The following is a 21273-nucleotide window of genomic DNA, read 5'->3' on the forward strand; positions in this document are numbered from 1 at the left end:
TACTTTGCACGTCGGCCAAAATACTAAAAATTATAATATAATATATTCTCTCTCTTTCTCTCTCTTCTAGTGCATGCAGCCAACATGAGAAAAAAAATACGAATACGATTACGCAATCAAATTGAATTGCTTCTAAACGTAGTGCTTAAATTCTCTTTGGTTGCTTACACAAATTTGACGCTTCTTAAGATGTAATTCCACTAGTCTTGAGAGCCAAATTTAATTAAAATCGGTTACCGGAAAGTGCGCAAACCCAGATTCATCCCCTAGTTCGCCACTATACGGAACTTGACACAGGAGATAATAAAAATCGGTTCTCACTTTAGAGGATGGAAAAAAAATACCGGGAATTCTAGTCTAGGTTCTCACTACTCAATATAATGAGATAATAGATAATAAATCTATGAAGATGGCATATTTTGCTCTAAGAAGAATCTTAGAGGATAGAATGAAATGAAAATAAAAGAAGAATAGGTTATGCATAAATCTATGATATCGACACTAAAGTGTGAAAAAGCGTTTTGCTTCTAATTTTGGCAACACTTTCGTATGACGTTACAAGCTAGTGAGAGTGACCGACGACGTCGCCATATTTAGCGCCACTGTCACTTTCGTGTACGCCAGTATAATACTCTTTATCTATGTTTTCGTGGTAGATCTGCTGTCAAAAGTTTGTTTGCTTAATTCTTGATAAATACGTCTAGAATCTAGTTATTGTGGTGTCCTGTATTGAGGAAATCATGCCCTCGTGTTGTCTAAAACAGTGTGGTGCAAGAAAAAACCAAAATCAGCCTGAATTGACCCTTCACAGGTTAGTAATCAGTTTTCGTTGATAATGTCGGATTTTTTAGGATTTTGTGTAATGTATTCTCAAAAGATGATATTTTTACACATTATTGGGGCTTTTGATAGTTTTGTATCTCTTTTAACGTTGATGTTTTCATTATTTCATTGCATTATTTACATACAAATTACTAGTAACGTTATGGCGCATCCACACATGCCGCCGGGTTTCAGACCGCCTTGCCGCTGAAAGCAGGCCGCCGGCTTTACCGGCGGCCTGCAGATGCGGTTGCAATTTTCGCAGTAGTGTTGTTAAATTATGTTATATATGAATACGACTACACTACCACTCCGTATCGAAGCCGCAAGCAAACTGCCGCCGGCAACCAAAAGCCGCGCGTGTCGCGGCTGAGATGCGGCAAATGCCGGCGGCACGGCCGCCGGCCATGCCGCCGGGCATGTGTGGATGCGCCATTAGTGATGTACCGTGTTTGTATACATTGTTAACCGACTTCAAAAAAGGAGGAGGTTCTCAATTCGACTGTATGTTCTTTTTTTTTTTGTATGTATGTTACGCGATAACTCCGGTATTTGTGAACCGATTTTCATTATTCTTTTTTTGTTGGAAAGGGGGTACTTCCATAGTGGTCCCATTTCGTTTTCGGAAGGACTGTACATTACCATCGCACGATTTGAGGGGTGGGAGGGGGGTGGGGGGAAGGGGGGGAGGGGAGGGAACCCTTCGTGCAAAGTTTCAAAGTTAGGAAGTTAATAGTTTTCGAGATATTAATTTTTGAAAATTCGAAAAAAATAACCTCAAAAAATCATGTTTTCGCACCAAAGAGCGGGGTAAACCCCTCCCCCCGAACCCCTAGCGGGAAAAACCCACCCCCAAACCACCCCCCCAACTCCACTTCCTGTGTTATATGAAAAACTAAATTTAAACCTAAAACCAGGCAAAAACGCAAAATCCTAATTGATGCATACATCAAACAGTAAACAACAACAAACAACATGGCGTTCTCTACGCGTTTCGTTATTTTTTTGCAACAAAAAATAATTGTTCAAAAATAAAAGCTTACATACTAATTATAGTAAATTTCTATGTTAAATTTACAATTACGTATTAATTTGTGCTGTTTAATTCAATACTGCGGAAAATTTTTAAAATAACGCAAAAAAATACTGCAACAACCAAACGCTGTGCTTTCCTAACCTGTAAAACCTGTTTCCTATCATATATTTTCGAATATTTCAATAATTTTTATTATCAAAACTACAAGTTTCCTAAAGCTAATATTTTAGGATTACACTGCTAACTATGTAATCTATTCACCATATGAATTTCAACTCTCAACTCGTGCGATGGTAATGTACAGTTGAGCCTCGTTTTCAAGAAAATCATCCACCTCGAAGAGTAGCTGTTCACGCATGAAGATTCATTTTTATAAATAGCGCCTAACTTTAATTTAGGAGCAATTACTTGGTGATGGTGATTTTGCTATTTTTACAATTCAAAGCGTTTTTCTCTCAATATACTTTGTGTAGTGTCAAGTCCTGTATAGTGGCGAACTAGGGGATATTTCAATAAAACTTAGCAAATAGACGTAATTCCACGTACTTTCGAGGTCGGTTTTTTTAGTACTCTGTACTGAGATTATTAAAGTATCGGTAGCGTTAATACTTTTACACATATAAAATGTTGCAATGGTATTTTATTCAACAGATTTCCTGTAAATGAAATTCTGAACAGGAAATGGATAGAAATTATTGGCATCGAAAATATAAACCCCCTGACATCAATTATGCTCTATGTACTTAGAAGCATGACTCCTTCAATAAAACTCTCGATGTGACAAGATAATATGACGGCGCAATACCTTCCATGCTGGTAGCTTTTATTATTAATAAGTAACATAAATATAAGTTCCCGAAGTAGTTATTTCATCACATCATGTTGATTATTTTTATAGTATTTCAATGATTAAATTAGGCACATAGATGGGTTGTGTGACTTATTTCTCTTCTCTTTTTTCAGCCTAGGCAAATCACACACTCACAACAACCCAGTATGATGGTCAGGACACAAGCTGTTTTAAGTGAAGTATAAATTAAATCAGAGCTGGCCTGTTCAATGGAGTTGAACTTGTCAAATTATAATTTGACCAAAAATGTACCATATGCAAAGGTAAATTTTTTTCTCAAAGATTGCTTATGTTTTGATTTCTCTCTTTTTGTATGGACCCAACTTATTATGCACTATGTAAATAAAATCAGACTAATATTTTAACGATTTGTTTAATTTTCGTCCCGTGACAGACAGATAAAAACTGATAATAATATTTTCTGGAGGCTGAACCCTCTCCTCGAGGAGACCCGTGCCCAGCATTTGGACGTATAATGGGTTGCTGATCATGATAATTACTATGTTTCAGATTCGACACCCAAATGAAAAAGTGAAGTTTCTTACAAAAAAAATGTGATTTGCTGAAACGGAAAGTGACAAGTTTAAATGAAAAGATCCGGAGACGGGATGGAAAGATTGCTCTCTTATCTAATATTTTCAAACACCTTCAGAAAGATAGATTCATTAACAATGAAGAAACGCTCATTTTGGAGAAATGTGCAGGACCAGAAGATTTTTTGAAAATGCAAATAGCTAAATCTATGGGTTTACCTACAGAAAAAAAATATTCAGAAGAAATAAGAAAATTTTGCTTTGACACTTCATTTTTTTTCTCCGAAAACATATAAGTTTATAAGGAGTACCTACAACACATGTTTGCCACACCCTCGCACTTTGAGCAAATGGTATCAACATGCTGAACCTGGCTTTACAAAAGAGGCTTTTCAGGCATTAAAAAGAAAGGTTCAAGAAAGTGTTCACCCTGTGATGTGCGCCTTGACACTGGATGAGATGGCTATTAGAAAATGTCTAACCTAGGATTCAAAGTCGCAAAAATTTTATGGTCGTGTTTATTGCGGCCACGAAATTAACAGTGACAATGTGGACGAAGTCAGCCAATGTCTGGTATTGCTGGTAACATCAGTAAATGGTTCGTGGAAGTTGCCAATTGGATACTTCCTTATTGTATCCCTTACTGGAGAGCAAAAGGCTACTATTGTGTAGACAGCAATACAACTCTGCCAAGACGCTGGAGTCAAAGTGGTTAGTGTCACCTGTGATGATCTAGCTGGTAACTTTAGCATGTTTACATCTTTGGGCTGTAATGTTCTGAGGGATCAAAAAACGACCAAATTCCAAAGTCACGACAGTCAAATCTACATATTCATTGATCCATGCCATGCTGTAAAGTTGGTAAGAAATGCTTTTGGAGAATTGAGAGTTTTCGTTGACTCCATGGCCATGGGTCGAGAAATTAAGTTTAAATATTTAGAACTGCTTCTAAATTTACAAGAACACAAAGGGCTGCATCTAGCTACTAAAATAGGTAAGACCCACATTTTGTATGAAAAACAAAAAATGAAGGTGAAGCTGGCTACTCAATTATTCAGTAGCTGTAGCAGATGCTCTTCAATTCTGCTGCAACACATTAAAAATCAAAGAGTTCGAACAGTGCAGTGGTACAGTAAATTTTATAAACATCATGAACTATGTTTTTGATGTACTCAACAGCCACTCAATCCGCCGACCTGGTTGGAAGAAGGCTATATGTCCTCGAAACATTGGCTTTATAAGAGCGTTGCTTGAAAGTGCCATTGCTTATATAAATAGCTTAAACTAACTTCAGGAGATTTGTTAGTTCAATCGCGAATAAAAACTGGATTTATTGGTTTGATTATTGATATGAAAAGTGCGTTGGCGTTTTACGAGCATATGGTTTAGAACACGCGCATGCTCTGCAAAATTAGCCAAGAACTATTTTTCTCAGCTATAAGAGCCAAGGGAGGCTTTAACAACAACCCCAATGCGACATTTAACGACAACCCAAACACAGTTTCGCGCATCGTACAAGAAACTCCTGATAAGGGCAGAAATTCGAGAGGGTGGAGTAGGTAACTGCGTTCCTTTGGAGCAGATTAATATATTGACATGCTCAAGCAAAAACCCAATTACTTGAATATACCAGTTGACCCAAAGAAAGATTTAGTGGAAATATCTGAAGACAATAGTGAACTTTATGATACATATTTTGAATATTTAGGAACAAACTTAGACGAACGCACAGAAAGTGCATTGGAATATATTGCAGGTTTTGTATCACGAAAGGTGTCACGGGAGGTAAAATGTGACATATGTTTATCATTGTTAGTTGGGGAATAAAATCATGATTGTTTGGTGTTCCAGAAGTCCCGCGGTGGTCTTCAGTACGCATCTATTGGAGTTGTGGACATTATAAAGAAAACTGAAAATTTGATCAAATCTCACATCACAAATCAAAGGAAGCCAGAAAAATATTATTTATATATTTTCAAGTTTTTGGTAGAGTATTATGACAGCGAAAAAATGTTATACTTACCGCTCAACATGGAACACAATACAAATCATACGTTGCTCCTTATTAAAACGATAATAAAAGTGTATATTGATATAAGGTTCTGATATCATGGAAAAAAATATAGTGATAAAATTTCGTATGGGAACTATTTTAATAAGTTAATTTTGTTTAGAAATAAAAAAAAAATGTATGCAAAAACATGTTTTTTTACATCAACCCGCTAACGACGTTTTATGGAGCCAACCAGTGCCAACATAATTATCATCCATCAAAGCTATAACACTAATTGATCGACGATTGGTTGATTGGTATGATATCCTTTGGTTAAAAACAGCAGTGTGTGTGGCTAACTTAATGACAATGACAATATCTCATTTTGTTAAATTATCTGAAGGCGGATCCTCATCGTCATCACACTTTTTGCCATTGTCTTTTAATTTTTCTGGTCCATAAAAAATAAGTATTTTTTAAATCACGTTCTACGAGTATTTCCCGGTTTTGGTCTATCGTCACTCCAAACTACTCTTGTACCAGGAGGACTCGATATTTTCATTTATTTATTACCTACTCATTATGGATATCTGTTTTCCTATATTCTTCTACGTATAGATAAATTATGCGACCGAGCCTTTCGGATTTCATTTACAACGGAGGCTCAGGCCAAAAGTTGATTATTGTCATTGAGTTACGCAATTACCCTGCGGACCTGGAGGTGCCGACTTCGACCATTGATCCATTGTTTTTTCATTGTTATCGCCGCCGCCGCTATCATTTTTGGAGCTCTGTTCGAACGTCCTATGTATAATAACAAAATAAACTAAATACGTACCGTTTATTCCACGCATACCCGATATCAGAATAACCATTGCAGAATATTAAAACTAAACAAACTCATATTCGTTAAATTATCGGTAACAGATGTTATTCTAGGTTACAACATTTGGTACAACCCTAAACAAAGCGGCCATATTAAGCGCGCAAGTCCGTATACAAGTCATTGATATACATTCAGAGTTGGGCGTTAATCAATTACACAAACAGATTAAAAAATCTATTCAATTGAAATCAATTGCGACGATCAATTGCAAATAAAATCACAAGAATTTAATATTCAAATGTTTCCCTGTTATTCCGAAATATACGATAATTCACAACAGTATACTGAAATACTTAAATAATAAAAATTGCCACCGAAATGAAGTAGAGAAAACGAACCTGAAAATTACTCAAAAGTTTGTAATCATTAGTATGTGATTTGGAACCAACAAAAAAATTACCAGTAATATTAATGCAAAGCAATATTATAAATGCGAAAGTTACTCTGTCTGTATGTCTGTTACGTTGTCACGCCTAAATAGTTGAATCAATTTTGATGTATTTTGGTAGGTATATACATAGATAGATGGTAGTCAACAGCACATCAAGCTACACATTGACGTATCTTGTTTCGTTGCAATTTTCGAACAAAAATGTGTAGTCTGATACGCTGTTGTCCGTACCTAGGAGAAGGACATAATGTTACTTTTATCATAAAAAGGTAGGGAATTAAAGTTTGTATATACCAATAAAAGTATGAAATTTAGTATAGTACCTAGCTTAGAATAATAACGCATAGAATGATAGTTTCATATCAAACGAACTGTCACAAGTGAGGCAAAAACCAAATTCATGTAGGCGTAAGCAACTTGTAACTACGCTCGTCGGCACGCACACAAATATACAAATAATGATGCCATGGAATAACATTTCCCTCAAAAGTGGGGAAATTGTATCTTGCTTAACTCATCATTAAGTTAAAGGTGCCTACAGATTTGCCCGACATTGTCGATCAGGTGCCTACAGATGTGCTCGATTTTGTCGATCGACAATGTCGATCATGTGCCTACAGATATGCTCGGTTTTGTCGATGAAAAACGAATATAGCACTTATTTGTAAATCCAAGATGGCGGACACGATTTTTCAAAATATGCTATATGGGTATCCTTTTCGAGGTATTTGGGGATGCTCATTACGAATATGGCACTCATTTCTAAATCCAAGATGGCGGACACAAGTTTTCAAATAAATGCAATATGGGTATCATTTTCGAGGTACTTGGGGGTGCTCATTACGAATATGGCACTCATTTCTAGATCCAAGATGGCGGGCACGATTTTTCAAAAAAATGCTATATGGGTATCATTTTCGAGGTATTTGGGGTTGCTCATTACGAATATGGCACTCATTTCTAAATCCAAGATGGCGGACACGAGTTTTCAAATTAATGCAATATGGGTATCATTTTCGAGGTACTTGGGGGTGCTCGTTACGAATATGGCACTCATTTCTAAATCCAAGATGGCGGGCACGATTTTTTCAAAAAAATGCTATGTGGGTATCATTTTCGAGGTATTTGGGGATGCTCAATGTGAATATGGCACTATTTGTAAATCCAAGATGGCGGGCACGATTTTTCAAATAATGGCAAGTTGGGTATCGTTTTCGAGGTATTTGGGGGTGCTCATTACGAATATTGCTTTTGTTTGAACTGTCGTGTTTGCCATCTTGGATTTAGAAATGAGTGCCATATTTGTATTGAACATTCCCAAACATCTCGAAAACGATACCCAACTTGCCATTATTCGAAAAATCGCGCCCGCCATCTTGGATTTAGAAATAAGTGCCATATTCGAAACCTAAAACCGAAAATGCCATAAGCAAACATTAAAGAAAATAACTGTTAAAATAGATTAAAAAATCGCTTAAGAATGCTCCCCTTTTAAGAAAATAAAATATTTCAATATAAAATATTTCGCTTGAGTTACGAAAAGAAAGACATTATAAGAAGCTATCAAAGTTGTACTGGTGGTGCCAACACTATAGTAGAAACAAATATATACTGTAAATTTGTTGCAATATGTGCTCCAATTCAAATAAAATTAAAATAAATAATTATTCAATATAGCATGAACGCAGAGCCGTTAAAAGTATTATAAAATAATTAAGTGTCCCAATCACTTACAGGAGTTAACGAAAACATTTAATGTTTATTCAAGTAAATATAATATTATAATATATATAATATAATATAAATATAAAATTAGTTCAAGATGCGCAAATAAATCGAAATTACAGGCACCACTAAAATTTACGTAATATAATTATTTTGAAACAGAATAGCAAAATGGGGAGAAAAAAAATTCGTTACTTTGCAACACTTTCGTATCTTGTTGCCGCGAAATTATTTTTCTGTTTTAGTGAATATTTACATAAAAATATGAGTTGAAACGCATTACTTACTTGTGGAATGCGATGTTAGTGTCTAGTTTATGTTTGTCTGTTGTATTTTTACACCCATTTACCGCACATTTCGTCATTTTTAGCAAAAAATTTTGGAGCTGTTCGCGGTGCAATATGACCTTGAGCACTAACAGCCCGCGCGCTCCTGGGAGCGCGTTTGGAAGCCTCTAACTTGCCTCACTTAGCGTGTGCGGGCTAGGTTTCTATGCGTTATTATTCTAAAGTACCTAGGTACAGTCTTAGAGAATGGAAAAAAATAAAATAAAAAAAATAAATAAAAATCGTTTATTTCTCCTTCCACAAATATTACTTAAAAAGAGATATTAAATCTAAGGTAACAATTTCAAACAAATTACATTTGTGGAAAGCTGGAGCCTAAACTAAATCTATGATTTGTATTTTAGGTTTCCAGGCCTCCCAACTCAGAGTCAGTTAATTACATTTATTGTTCGGTAATATGTAGAACTTGTAGAGAAGAAGATACGCATGAGTGTATGTGTGTGTGTGTGTGTGTGTGTGAGAGAGAGTGTGTGTGTGTGTGTATGATAAATAAAGGTACAGTAGACTACTCAAAGCAGTTTTTATTCTACGCAGACGAAATTGCAGGTACCAGCCAGTTACTTATAAAATTGATTTGAAGAGAAAAGATTGCAAACATTCGAATTCGATTAGTAATTGAAGTTCAGAAATTGATGATGAAATCGTGATTTATCCTAAAAAACCTGTTTAATTGCCTAACAATAAAATATCCTTGTATATGAGTTACATATTTCAAGTCTAATTTATTACACATAATACGTACTTTCTAATTATAAATTATTTATACACATTAATATTTACAACCGTTGTAATATTTACATACACTTCCCATGCACTTCCCTATTCACTTTTTCTCAAATAATTAAAATCTTGCCGATCTTACCAAAATACCGCTCTTGCTACATTTTTATGTAACTTTAGTGGCGTAAATACTAGCCGTGAAGTGTAAAAAAAAAAGAAAAAATAATTTGCCGCGGGAAAAAGCAAAATATCTTTCTAAATTTGTGACGCAAATGATTGAAACAACTCTTCGGATTTCTTGGAAAATTTAGAGGTATTGGCAAAATGGACGTGTGTAAACGTTTAAGGGCTGCTAAAACCTTTGAAAATTACATGGAAATCAGCCAAGATTTGGCTAATAACTCCGAAATTGTACAAAATATTCAGTTCAACATGTCCACCATAATTGCTTTGAAAAATGTCCGATCTCTTGAAATTGAGGTGAGTTTTCTCAGTGAGTATAGTGAATTGAATCATTTTTCTCGGTCGTTCAGGTTATGAAATACTATGATTTCAGTACTTTAACAAATGCGATGATACTGGTGCGGTAATCAAAGTGTTGGAGAGGATGTTCGAGCTACCCGGATCCAAAATTTGGCATATGCTTGGTAAAGAGGTCATTTCTCTCATACAATATTGGCTGGATGCCGTAAGAAAACATCTCATCACTCATAACATCAATTGGTGGTTGTTTCTAAAACAACTACTGATTTTCGTAAAGGTAAACCTTCACAAACTTATCAATAACACCTTTATTTTACTTAATATCTGGCTTCTGTTTTTTTAAGTGGCTATTATATCCAGGCTGGCACAATTTATACATTATATAGGTACTTAAAATTCAGAATTTCACTGTGATGTGTTTTACTGGGGTCCTATATATGACTGATCATTCTACTACTGGATACGAGTTCTCTGAACACCGGATAATATTATTGTGCAGACAGCTCATATTAACAGCTACAATTATTAACCCTACATCTGGTGCTGCCATTTTTCGCAATCCACTTGTCTGGCAAATTCCCATTCAAAGCACCACACCTTGCTGCTACAAAAGCTGAGACAAAATCGAGGTGTTCTGTTTAGACGTGAATTTAGACCTGATTTCATGCTGCTTTAATTTGTATTAAAGCATTAATATAACACAAGGATAGACTGTAATTGCTCAGTCATATTGTTCTCAAAATTAATCATTAAATATGAGCCATCATACATGATTGACACGGGGTCTGCTGTTAGGATCGAGTTATTGTAAAGCTTCTATTGCCAAAAAAAATTATGGAGTGCGTTTTTATCTAACAATTTTTTACAGTAATGTGTAATATAATGTAAGTGAAACACTAAGAATGGATAATAGTTAATATTAAGAATTTTTAATGTTTAACATTTCTGGGGGGTTTACACCGACATTCTTAATGGGGAAATTTCTTTAAACTTAATTTTGACTTAACAACAACTTTATTTTTACATCAAAAATGTGTTTTCTGCAATGCAATCCGTTAGTTGAACACATGGTGATTTTAAAAAGAGCATATGCGGAATATGAAATATATGAGCATATATGAAAAAAAACCAGTAAAATCACAATTTTCTAAACAGTGCACACTAGAATTAAGTGGCCTCCTGGAGTTCTTGCCAGATGTACCTAATTTTGCAAAATGGCAGTGCCAGATGAAGGTATTCACTTGCCGTCCCAGAACAGGGAATTTGCCACACACAGGATTAATGGGAAGTTAACCATGTGTGTGGCAAATTCCCATTGACTTGTATCTCCAACTCACTGGACAACTCCACATCTACCACTACTGATCATCACTCTCTGTTAAGGATATTAATATAATCAATAGATTAGAAACACAAAATCCCTTAACAATCAGTTATTCTCAGGGTTCTTTTTCTGTTGGAGGTAGAACAACATCATGGTAATGCTGACTTGATGCTCTAAAGAATGAGGTAGTACTAGCTGAACCATTGATCAGAGTACTGCCTTCTAATGATATTTTTGTAGATTTTGCCCTATCAATGTTGGGCAATTTGTAACAAATCATCATTGTCATCTACAGCCCTACTTCACCCTTATTTCCAGCAAATAACAGAAAAGCATCCTTCACTGAACAACATATTAATAGAAGAAACAGCAGAGAGTCTCCTAGATCTAGCAACAAATGGCAAACTGGATGTAATACAGAGACATGCAGTGCTTCACACTTTCAACATTTTCAGTGCAAATTCTTCCAGGGAGATAAGATTGGGTTTCAGAAGTCAATTTGAGCATTATTTGTAAGTATATTACATGAATAGGTACTTCAGTACTTATACTTGTTAATTTGCTTCACATGTAAGAAATATAAGAAAGAAAATATTTCATGAAATAATTGGTAAATTAAAGTATACTAGAAACCTGCACTGATATACCTAGGCCGACTTGCTTAAGTGAGGTAAGTCAGAATTAATCAGCATTATACTTTATACCTATCTAAACTATATCATATTCCTAGTTATAAGTTTGGTGAGAAATAAGTTTTGGGATTAGAACCTTACGTGACCTGTCATAGAACTGGGGAAAAAAATAGTACAGCAGTGTTTCCCGCTGTAATACTTGCGAATATGTAAAGAAGTAATTTTCCAAACAACCTAAGCTACATTACTACGGCTTAGGCTGATTACCGCAAGAGTTGCGGCATCATATACCGCGGTGTCCAGTAACGGCGCGATATGCATATGAAAGTGTATAAACAAATGCAAAGGCGACTACAACTGCAGCGGCGATGCCGCTGTTGTTACGGCGCCGTGTGTTAAAAAATTAATATTTGAAATCAGTTTTTTATTTGTTTCATTGTACAATTACACTGACATTCTTTTAACTAAACATGTAACTCATAATCATATAAGGGTTGAGGCGATCACCATTCAAAAGAAGTCAGAGGAATATGGACCACAGATCTTTTGGGTGGTGACCAACTCCAAATAGTAACCAGCAGACGTTACAAATTTTGATTCAATGTTACTCAAAAAGTCAGTGATATGAAATGTATTATGTATACATAAAACATTTTAGTGCTATAAATGGGAAAATATGTTTAGTACTACTCTTTTGGCAGTGCCCATGACCAACAGTATGGCCGAACGGTTACCATGCCGGACTGCCACGCAGATGTCCCAGGTTCGATTCTCGGGCCGGGAAAAATATTTGTATGGCCTACATTTATTTCTCTCGTGAGTTTGGGTGTAATTTGTGGTTGTCTATGTGTGTGTCCATGGCACCCTAGACACAGGGTTTCCCTAGTGCGGGTCTATGTTGAGTGTGTGCGTTATTATTATTATGAATAGTGTGTGAACATAGGTGAATTGAAAATCATTTCAATTGCCTTCACCTTCTGACATTTCTTTGCATATGTCCAACAATCTGACAGCACTTGTAGCTATGACAAGCTTGCCATCAAACTGCAAACATCCTACGGTTGAGCACGGGTTTCTTATAAGTAAGGGGAAAGGATTTTAAGGAGAAATTTTTGTCCATGGAATGGATATTAGGCATTCGACATGACTTTGAAAAGTTTTTGTGAACTATTGTCAACTTGTTAGATTAAACACAATATTTACAAGTATAAACCAAAAGAAACTGGTCACTTAATCTCAATAAAATTTCATATTTTTCACTTTATTCCCTAGCATAAGACTGGCAGCAATCATGTCATCCTGTGGTCACCTCCCAACCCAGTACAGTATCATAGAAACCCTTCTCCGCTGGTTATTACCTCGCCAGGATCAGGCATTGCGAAGAGAGTCAGCCAATAAATGGTTCCCACCACATTTGTACAGGCAGTCTTCTGTTGACATCTTCTTGGATAGACAGTGGATTAATTTTATTCAGGTAAAGCAAAGTATATTTAACTACATATTAGTAGCGATATTTATTGTTTCTACTTAAGTAATTTAGGCATGATTCAAATGTTATCATCATCATTGTTGCTTGGATGTAATTGGAGAGCTTCTGAACAAACTAGAGCGCCTACAAAACCTAGCTATCCGATTTATTTTCGGACTGTTGTCCGCCGTGAAGTGCATATTATCCTGTCCACCCTTTTTAATATATGTCATGACCATAACTTCTCCTACCTTCGTTCCCGGTTCCAGGAGGGCAGCCCCTCCTTTTTACTTGCACAGTGTTGCCCGCTTATGACCTTTGTTCTCACAGCCTTAGGTTGGCTGGAAGGGATCTCTTTTAGAGGTAAAGCCACCTTTGCTCACCTTTTCTATAATTAATTTTTCTGATGTATTTTGTTTGGTGCAATAAAGAATATATAAAAAATATAGGTAATGAAATTATATACGACTGTCCCAAAAGTATCCGACCTTCGTCTGTTATTCCGCTCCGGGTCTATTAATCACAATCCGGCTCGTGGATTCCTTCAAAGTAATCTCCATTCGAGTTAGAAGAAGAAGAAGAAGAAGAAGAAGAGGAAGAGGAAGAGGAAGGGGGAGGGGAAGGGGAAGCGGAATGAGAAGGAGAAGGGGAGAAGGTGAAGGAGAAAAGGAGAAGGGGAGAAGGAGAATTTAACATAATAATTTAATCATATAGAAGGTGTTCCCGAATAAAAAGTTTCTCCAGACCTAAAACCCCATGATTTCTTTTATTGGGGCTGCATAAATAATATTTACATTATTTATGCAACCATTATTATACCTAAATACATCGCATCGTGCATTTTCATACATTTTCAAACACTGTCACTTTTTCTGCAGGACGCGCGAGACTTCCTCAACTCTCACAACGAGAAAAACGAATTGATCACTTCCATAATCTGCAGCAAGCTGTCTGTGGGCAGAATTAACATTCTTTCGGTAAGTGTTCAATAAATGCGTTTATGCACTCCAGGGGTCGCATTTAAATAAAAAAACTTAATTATCTATATAAACTACAGTACATATATGGGCAGTTCTCATGATATTTATGAAAATTTTTAGGATTTGTATTAGAAAATGAAACTATTTTTCCGGATTTAAATCGCGTATATTTGTTTTTTCAAACAAACCGACGTTTCGGGCCCTTTACAGGTCCCATGGTCACGGTTGACTGAGGTGGTACAGTCTTCAACCAGTTATGTCTAATATTGATGCAAACCACCCTATTTTTTCACTATAGTTACATTAGTTATTAATTAAATACCTTATTTTTAATTTTACAAAGAAAACATTCCAATTTACGCTATATTAAGTTTTACAAATTATTTTATTGAATGAATTTTTATTAAGTTCAATTTATTTTAATTATTAATAGAAATTAGAATAAACTAAAACATATTAATTAGTACTGCAGTCTTATGTCTGTTTGGGATTTTTCATTAGAGGAAATACTGGATCCTAAACTGGTGGTACGGAGAAACCATCTTCCCTGTTGAAATTAGGATGTTTTTTAATTTCAATGGCCTCTCGCAAACGTCGGTTTGTTTGAAAAAACAAATATACGCGATTTAAATCCGGAAAAATAGTTTCATTTCCTATGTGTAACAATCGCGAAAACCTAAGAACTCGATTTGTATTAGAGATTAGAATTTGTATTTATTCTTTGTCTATTTATTTACATACTTTATACATAGTTTTTACATTACAAACTATTTACTTAGTACTTATGTAAATAGTTTTTGATGAAATAAATGACTTAAGAAAATGAATCAGAACATTGGAGGGTAAGGGAATGACGAAATCAAAATAAACCAAGAATAAATAGCGATATAAACTTACTTTTAGACTTAATGTTTTGTGTAAGCTTACTGCTACCAATAACACGTCTGAATTAATAAATGAAATCACTTCACTTCAATTTTTATTTTTATGGCTCCATCAATATGAGAACTAATGATTTTGCCAATGTCACAGTTGAAAGAAAAAAAACGAAACAAAAAAAAAATTAAAAAAATTTCGCTAAGTTCTAATAGGACATTAAGCGGTGTTGGTAAGTTGGACTACGGGGAGTACTCAGTTGAGAATGTAAAACAAAACAGCAAAACAACATTTATAAATATATGTTATTTAAGTGGATAAATTTACATAGAGTAACAATATGGGGGGAGAACACTAAAGTTAAGAGGTTGTTTATGTTAATGGGGCGGGGGAATTTTGGAGAAAGTAAGTTATAAAGTGGAACAGCAATATTAGGACAATTGAAAAAAATGTGTTTCAAGGTACCGTCTTCTAGGCATAAATGAAATCAAATGTTTCTTTCTATATGATGTGAGGGAATGACTGTCAAAAATATAACTTTTAGAATTTTAAATTAAATCTTTTCGTAGTAGAAACTTTTTACACGCACAAGTTGAATTTCGTCATTTTTAAACGTTTACAGTGCTGCTAACTTTTAAAAACTTACAAAATACATTTACCAAATTAAAAATGCATTCGCAAATCAAATGAAGGTAAAAGTGTGATAGAATGATTTTTTCAACTTGGGACATGAATAATTATACATTTTGTTATAATTATTAATACAAAGATCGAACACTCAGAAAAAACACTCAGAAAAAATTCCTTCGATCCGGTCGGATTCGAACCGACGTCTTCTTGCATACCGTGCCAGACGCTATACCAACTAAGCCACGGAACGAACCAACGGACTTCACGAATTTTTCTATATGCTTGCGTCGTGTCTTTGTACTTGGTCTTTCAACGACTTTTTAGTCGTAGCGCCATCTATGAGAAATCTTTAACAGATTTATTACCCAGTTAGTACCTTTACAGCTACCAGTCCTGGCGAGAGATGTCGCTATTCACTGTATTAATTAAATTTTTATTGAATTGATATTCAATTATTTTTTGTGAAATTACTCCACTAGTTTGTTATAATTATTATTACAAAGATCGAACACTCAGAAAAAACACTCAGAAAAAATTCCTTCGATCCGGTCGGATTCGAACCGACGTCTTCTTGCATACCGTGCCAGACGCTATACCAACTAAGTTACGGAACGAACCAACGGAAAGACCAAGTACAAAGACACGACGCAAGCACAGAGAAAAATTCCTGAGGTCCGTTGGTTCGTTCCGTGGGTTAGTTGGTATAGCGTCTGCCACGGTATGCAAGAAGACGTCGGTTCGAATCCGACCGGATCGAAGAAATTTTTTCTGAGTGTTTTTCCTGAGTGTTCGATCTTTGTATTAATAATTATAACAGACTAGTGGAGTAATTTCACAAAAAATAATTGAATATCAATTCAATAAAAATTTAATTAAAAATACATTTTTTAAATTTATTTATCGTGTTTTTAGCACAGGATAGCTTTAATTTTGCAAAAACATATTATGTTGCGACTATCTGTCGTCACGGTAACAACGTAACGACAGATAGTCGCAACTACTATTGTTCAAATTTAATTATACATACAGTGTGTTGATTTGTATTCTCGCCATCTTTAAGAAATTAATAATAGAAATAATGCTAAATCATTTAAAAATATGAAAACATATACTCTGTTCAATATTCTGGCTAATTGTATCTAGTAAAGTTTTGCAAAATTGCCTCTTTAGTCCTATGCACCACTCAAGGGCAGTGACCCCGCCACCAGATTCACCAAGCGATACGTAATCTTTCTCGATCCCCATATTTACCTATTTTTTCAATTATGATTGTGTACTGGTATTGTAATAATTTACTATTTATTTACATTAATTACAAAAGTTTTTTTGTTACTTAGATTTAGTACTTACTAACGTTAAGTTACATGAAAATATTGCGAGGAGCACCTAGCTCCACAGCTGGTGACTGGGTCCGTACCGGAGCCACCACCAGAGATTCGCACGTGAGTTTCGTTTCTACATTAGACTCCACAACTTTGCAAGCAGAAACTTCGACACTCGTATCCTCAGCGTAAACTTAACGTTTCACATCATGCCATGAGAATAAACACGCGCTTGTACTTGATGGATTACTATGTAGGTTCTGGTGAACCTGGTAGCGGTTTTTTTTGCACTACTAACTCTTGTTTACATACCAAACCACGCGGCATTTCGTAACAGACAAGAATAGAATGTATGCGGGCTGTCAGCGTGACATAGACGCAGTACGGGAAGCAAGGTCGACGGATCTACCAATCGCGCGCTCGATACGACTCTCCCCCGCCATCGGTACCCGTACCCCACCACCAAATAGATCTGCGCATTTAAGGTCATTGTTCAAAATAGGAATTTACGAAATTTTTTTTCCATTTCTTTTTTTTTTGTGATTTGGGTTCAGTTTCGGATATATAGAATGACCCCTGTAAATATGGCGAGAATGCAAAAACATTGTATTATTACAAAATATTAAATTATTGAATAGTCCCAAAATTTTCTCTTGTCACTTTTCAGTTCATCTATAAACGTTTGACATAACCCTAATGGAATTCTTTTTAATGACGTTGGATGTATCCAAAACTTATTTTTCTTCGTTTGCTTCCTCTTCCGCCTTTTTAAAAAGTAATACTTTATTATAATTTCATCTTCATCCATTTCATACGGGAGCGAACACACACTACTAGCTTCCAAAAGAACATAGAAGCAACTGCAGTGCATTAAACGATTCTGTCGTGCAAACGACAAGGCGGCTGCCGTGAAATGATAAATTGTCGTCACGATCTAGTGGAAACAGCTAGACAGACAGTATTTCAACGATAAAATAATCGTTCACGACAGATAGTCGTGATATGGGAACAGCCTAGACGCAACGGTCGTCCAATAATAAGTAAAATGTTAGGACATAATGGGAACGCGCCCTAATTCAAAGTTGGTCGTATTGAGAAGATACAATTTGAAAATTAGTGAAAAACACGGAATGATACTTATTGTTAATAATGGGATTATTTTTATTTATACGTAATATTTAGTTATCCTCTTATAAACGAGAAAATAGACTTATTGGTTCCATTCAGTAATTTTTGAACTTTAAAATCAGGTAGGTATTCTTAGTTCCACCATTTTTGAGTTACGACAGTACGGTACAATTTAAAATGAAATATTGAGAAAGGAGTTGACTCAGCTGAGATTCTATGGACATTGACTGATTACAGAGCGCAATTACCCTTTCAGTATCACTTGGTGAGCAGTTTTTTTACCTTTGCAAACTAAAAATGGATTGAATTATATGTAGTCGAAGCACTTAGTGTTGAGCTATTATGTTCAATATTTGTTTAATGTGTAATGTTTTCTATATGGAATGTCTATATAATATTTAAATTATTTCTATATAATAGATATTTAAGTAGCAATAGAGTTCTTCGTGAAAGAGTTCGTTTAGGGTAGTACTGCCACGTTACCTATTTCTGCCGCCAAGCAGTAATGTCAGCATTACTGTGTTCCGGTTTTGAAGGGTAACGGTGCTGGTGAATTTACAGGCAGGCACATAGGACTTGTCAAATTATGTCTCAGGGCGACAGACTCAGTGGCAGTGACCCTCAATCTTTGCGATTTAAAGCTCTGAGTGGCACTGCAACTGTTATGGACAAGCTTCTAACTTACTATCAGGCGCACGAGTAGTTCGTCCCGTTACTTGATATTATAGTAAAAAAAATCTAAACATCGTAAATAAATAAATTTTATTGTCGTATATAAACATGTTTATTTATAATTAAATATTGGAACTAATCTATTATTGTGTTAGGAAAGATGTTTCGCATTTTTAGTTATACTCTACTTTCCCTAGGGCACGGAAAGACGTCAATCATGGCTGGATATTAACTCCACCAGCCGATGTATGTCGATACTGCTGGACCCACTCCTGCTGGAAGCCGCAGGCTTTCCCAACTACACCTCATGTGAGGCCCTAGTCGTCAGTGATGATAATGTTATTGAGGTTAAGCTTTTTAGGTAAGAATTCGACATGTAACCGAAAGTTACTTTTAACCATATTTAACATTTAACGTTACTCTAAACATATCCGACTTTCAAACAAATGTTACATTTCATCGAATGTTACCTTAATTAAATGTTACATAAGCAAATGCTATATTTAAACAAATCTTTTATTACCGTTTGTTGTGGCCGTCAAAGCATGCCGAAACTATACCAACGTAACATGTTTTATTTTAGTAGCAGTAGTGAAAGAGTTTGTCCAGGTAAGTACTGCCACCATATTTATTTCTGCTGCCAAACTGTAATGTCATCATTACTGTGATGTGTTTCCTGTTTTGAAGGGTAAGTGTGCTGGTGAAATTACAGGCACATGGGACTTGTCAACTTATGTCTCAAGGTGACGGGCGCAGTGGCAGTGCGCCTCAGATCTTTGCGATTTAAAGCTCTGAGTGGAGCTTTAACATCCGGCGCAAGACTTGTTCTGTTCGTCACATCACTCGATATTATAAAAAAAAAATAAAAGAAATATCTTGAAGTAGTTAAGCGTTATGCTCTGGCCACACAGAGGCGGCCGCGGAAACGTTCCGAACGCGGGAGTTTTTGTAATGTACGAGTTTATATGAACCCTGCCACACTGAAACGCACGGCCGACGCGCGGCTGCCCCGCGCGTTTCGGTGTGGCAGGGTTTATTATTATGTTAAATATTTCAGAGAAACAGTGGCAGTGACAATATCAGCAACGACCACATCCACCCCTCAAGTGCTACCCTCGAACCTGGACATTTTCGGTGAAGAGCGAGTCGTCAAGATCACCGTCAGCTCAAGGGGAGATTTATTGATGGTCGACAAAGCTCTAAGGGCTGTGTTTCAAGACAAGTACCAGGTGATAAAGTATTCTTTCGGTACTAATTCGTACGTACAGGATTATTTTTAAAATACTAACAAGCGCGCAGTACTATATTACTAACATCATAAACAACAACTTTTGTTCCAGATAGTCTTATTAATTCCTTAAATTGTTTGAGAAACGCGCTAAATAAACGCGCGCGGTGGGAACGGGGATTGCTTGATTCGTATATAATACAAGACCTGGCTGGCGCTCGACCTTGTAACTCACGATCGTCCAGCAATCCCTTACTTCATAAATATGTGTACTTTATTTTTACTTATGTATGTTCGAGACTTCATAATCCTGTCAAATAATTTTTGTATATTGGAATAATTTTTACTTTCAAATGTGACTTGAGAATTGTGGCTCAATGGAGATCCAATGATACTTATATTATAATTTTATTTCCAGGTACTTTTGGACTTCGACAATCTGACGTGTTTCTCTCCCATTACGTACACCAGTGCCAAACGAAGAAGCAGTAGAGTGAGTATTACAGTGATTACATACGGCGATTTTTAGCAGCGCAGCGGTGCAAACGTGTGTACGTGAAACGCGCTATTGTATCGCTACACTTGCGATTTGTAGGCGATTGCATCGATGCAGACGCGCAATTGCATCGATGCAGACACGCGTGTGCATTGATGCATTCGCTTATAAATCACAATTATAGCGATGCAATCTCGCGTTTGTATCGATGCAGTCGCGCGTTTGCATCGCTGCTTAAAGTCGCGCGTGTGTAACACTCAGAGAATTACATACAGTCTTGCACACAAGAATAAAATTCAACGACAACCCAAAAAGAAAAAAACAGGGGAATAACAAGAGGCCATAACCTAGTATTCTCTTACAAACTCATGTCTATCATGCCTGGGGACACTGCCTGTGCTAGATTTATGATTTCGAACATAGATTATATAGGAAAAAAGGGGAGTTTTGGTATGAGAGCGTGGTTCGTGTCGCCTCGATAGGCTCAAATTGCGCGTATTGAAGTGACACGCCATCAAACATCGCCACTGTGACATGGCGATCGTTGTACACACAAGATATCTCGTAAAAAATGACAATGCCAGGTTGTAGCGTTATAGCTTGTAAAAATTGGGGTGAAAACAGAATTGAGAAACCAGTGGGATAACATACCACCGGTTATTTACTTTTTCAATTACTATTTCTATTATTATTCAATGTTTTCTTTTTGTCTCCATAGAATTTTCTAGACT

At 36.0% G+C, this 21273-nt stretch overlaps 1 protein-coding gene and 1 long non-coding RNA gene across 3 annotated transcripts in view; both read left to right on the plus strand.

Moving 5' to 3' along the window:
* Window positions 1–601: 601 nt before the first annotated feature.
* Window positions 602–3569, plus strand: LOC113231082. Of its 2 annotated transcripts, XR_003310529.1 has the most exons (4): window positions 602–811; window positions 2510–2674; window positions 2822–2971; window positions 3219–3569. It is a non-coding gene; the product is annotated as an uncharacterized LOC113231082 (long non-coding RNA). The 2 variants fall into 2 exon arrangements; XR_003310528.1 differs by lacking the exon at window positions 602–811 and having other exon boundaries at window positions 2417–2674.
* A 6058-nt stretch (window positions 3570–9627) lies between these two features.
* Window positions 9628–21273, plus strand: part of LOC113230284 — a 24966-nt gene continuing 13320 nt past the window's right edge. Inside the window, exons 1-8 of the mRNA XM_026464147.1 lie at window positions 9628–9783; window positions 9860–10063; window positions 11429–11622; window positions 13015–13216; window positions 14089–14187; window positions 19016–19179; window positions 19876–20047; window positions 20465–20539. Coding sequence (XP_026319932.1) covers window positions 9628–9783; window positions 9860–10063; window positions 11429–11622; window positions 13015–13216; window positions 14089–14187; window positions 19016–19179; window positions 19876–20047; window positions 20465–20539 — 1266 coding nt within the window. The remainder of the gene's footprint in view (window positions 9784–9859; window positions 10064–11428; window positions 11623–13014; window positions 13217–14088; window positions 14188–19015; window positions 19180–19875; window positions 20048–20464; window positions 20540–21273) is intronic.

Source organism: Hyposmocoma kahamanoa, unplaced genomic scaffold (genome assembly GCF_003589595.1).
Source record: "Hyposmocoma kahamanoa isolate Upper Pololo Valley unplaced genomic scaffold, ASM358959v1 101, whole genome shotgun sequence".
In the NCBI taxonomy this organism is placed as follows: domain Eukaryota; kingdom Metazoa; phylum Arthropoda; class Insecta; order Lepidoptera; family Cosmopterigidae; genus Hyposmocoma; species Hyposmocoma kahamanoa.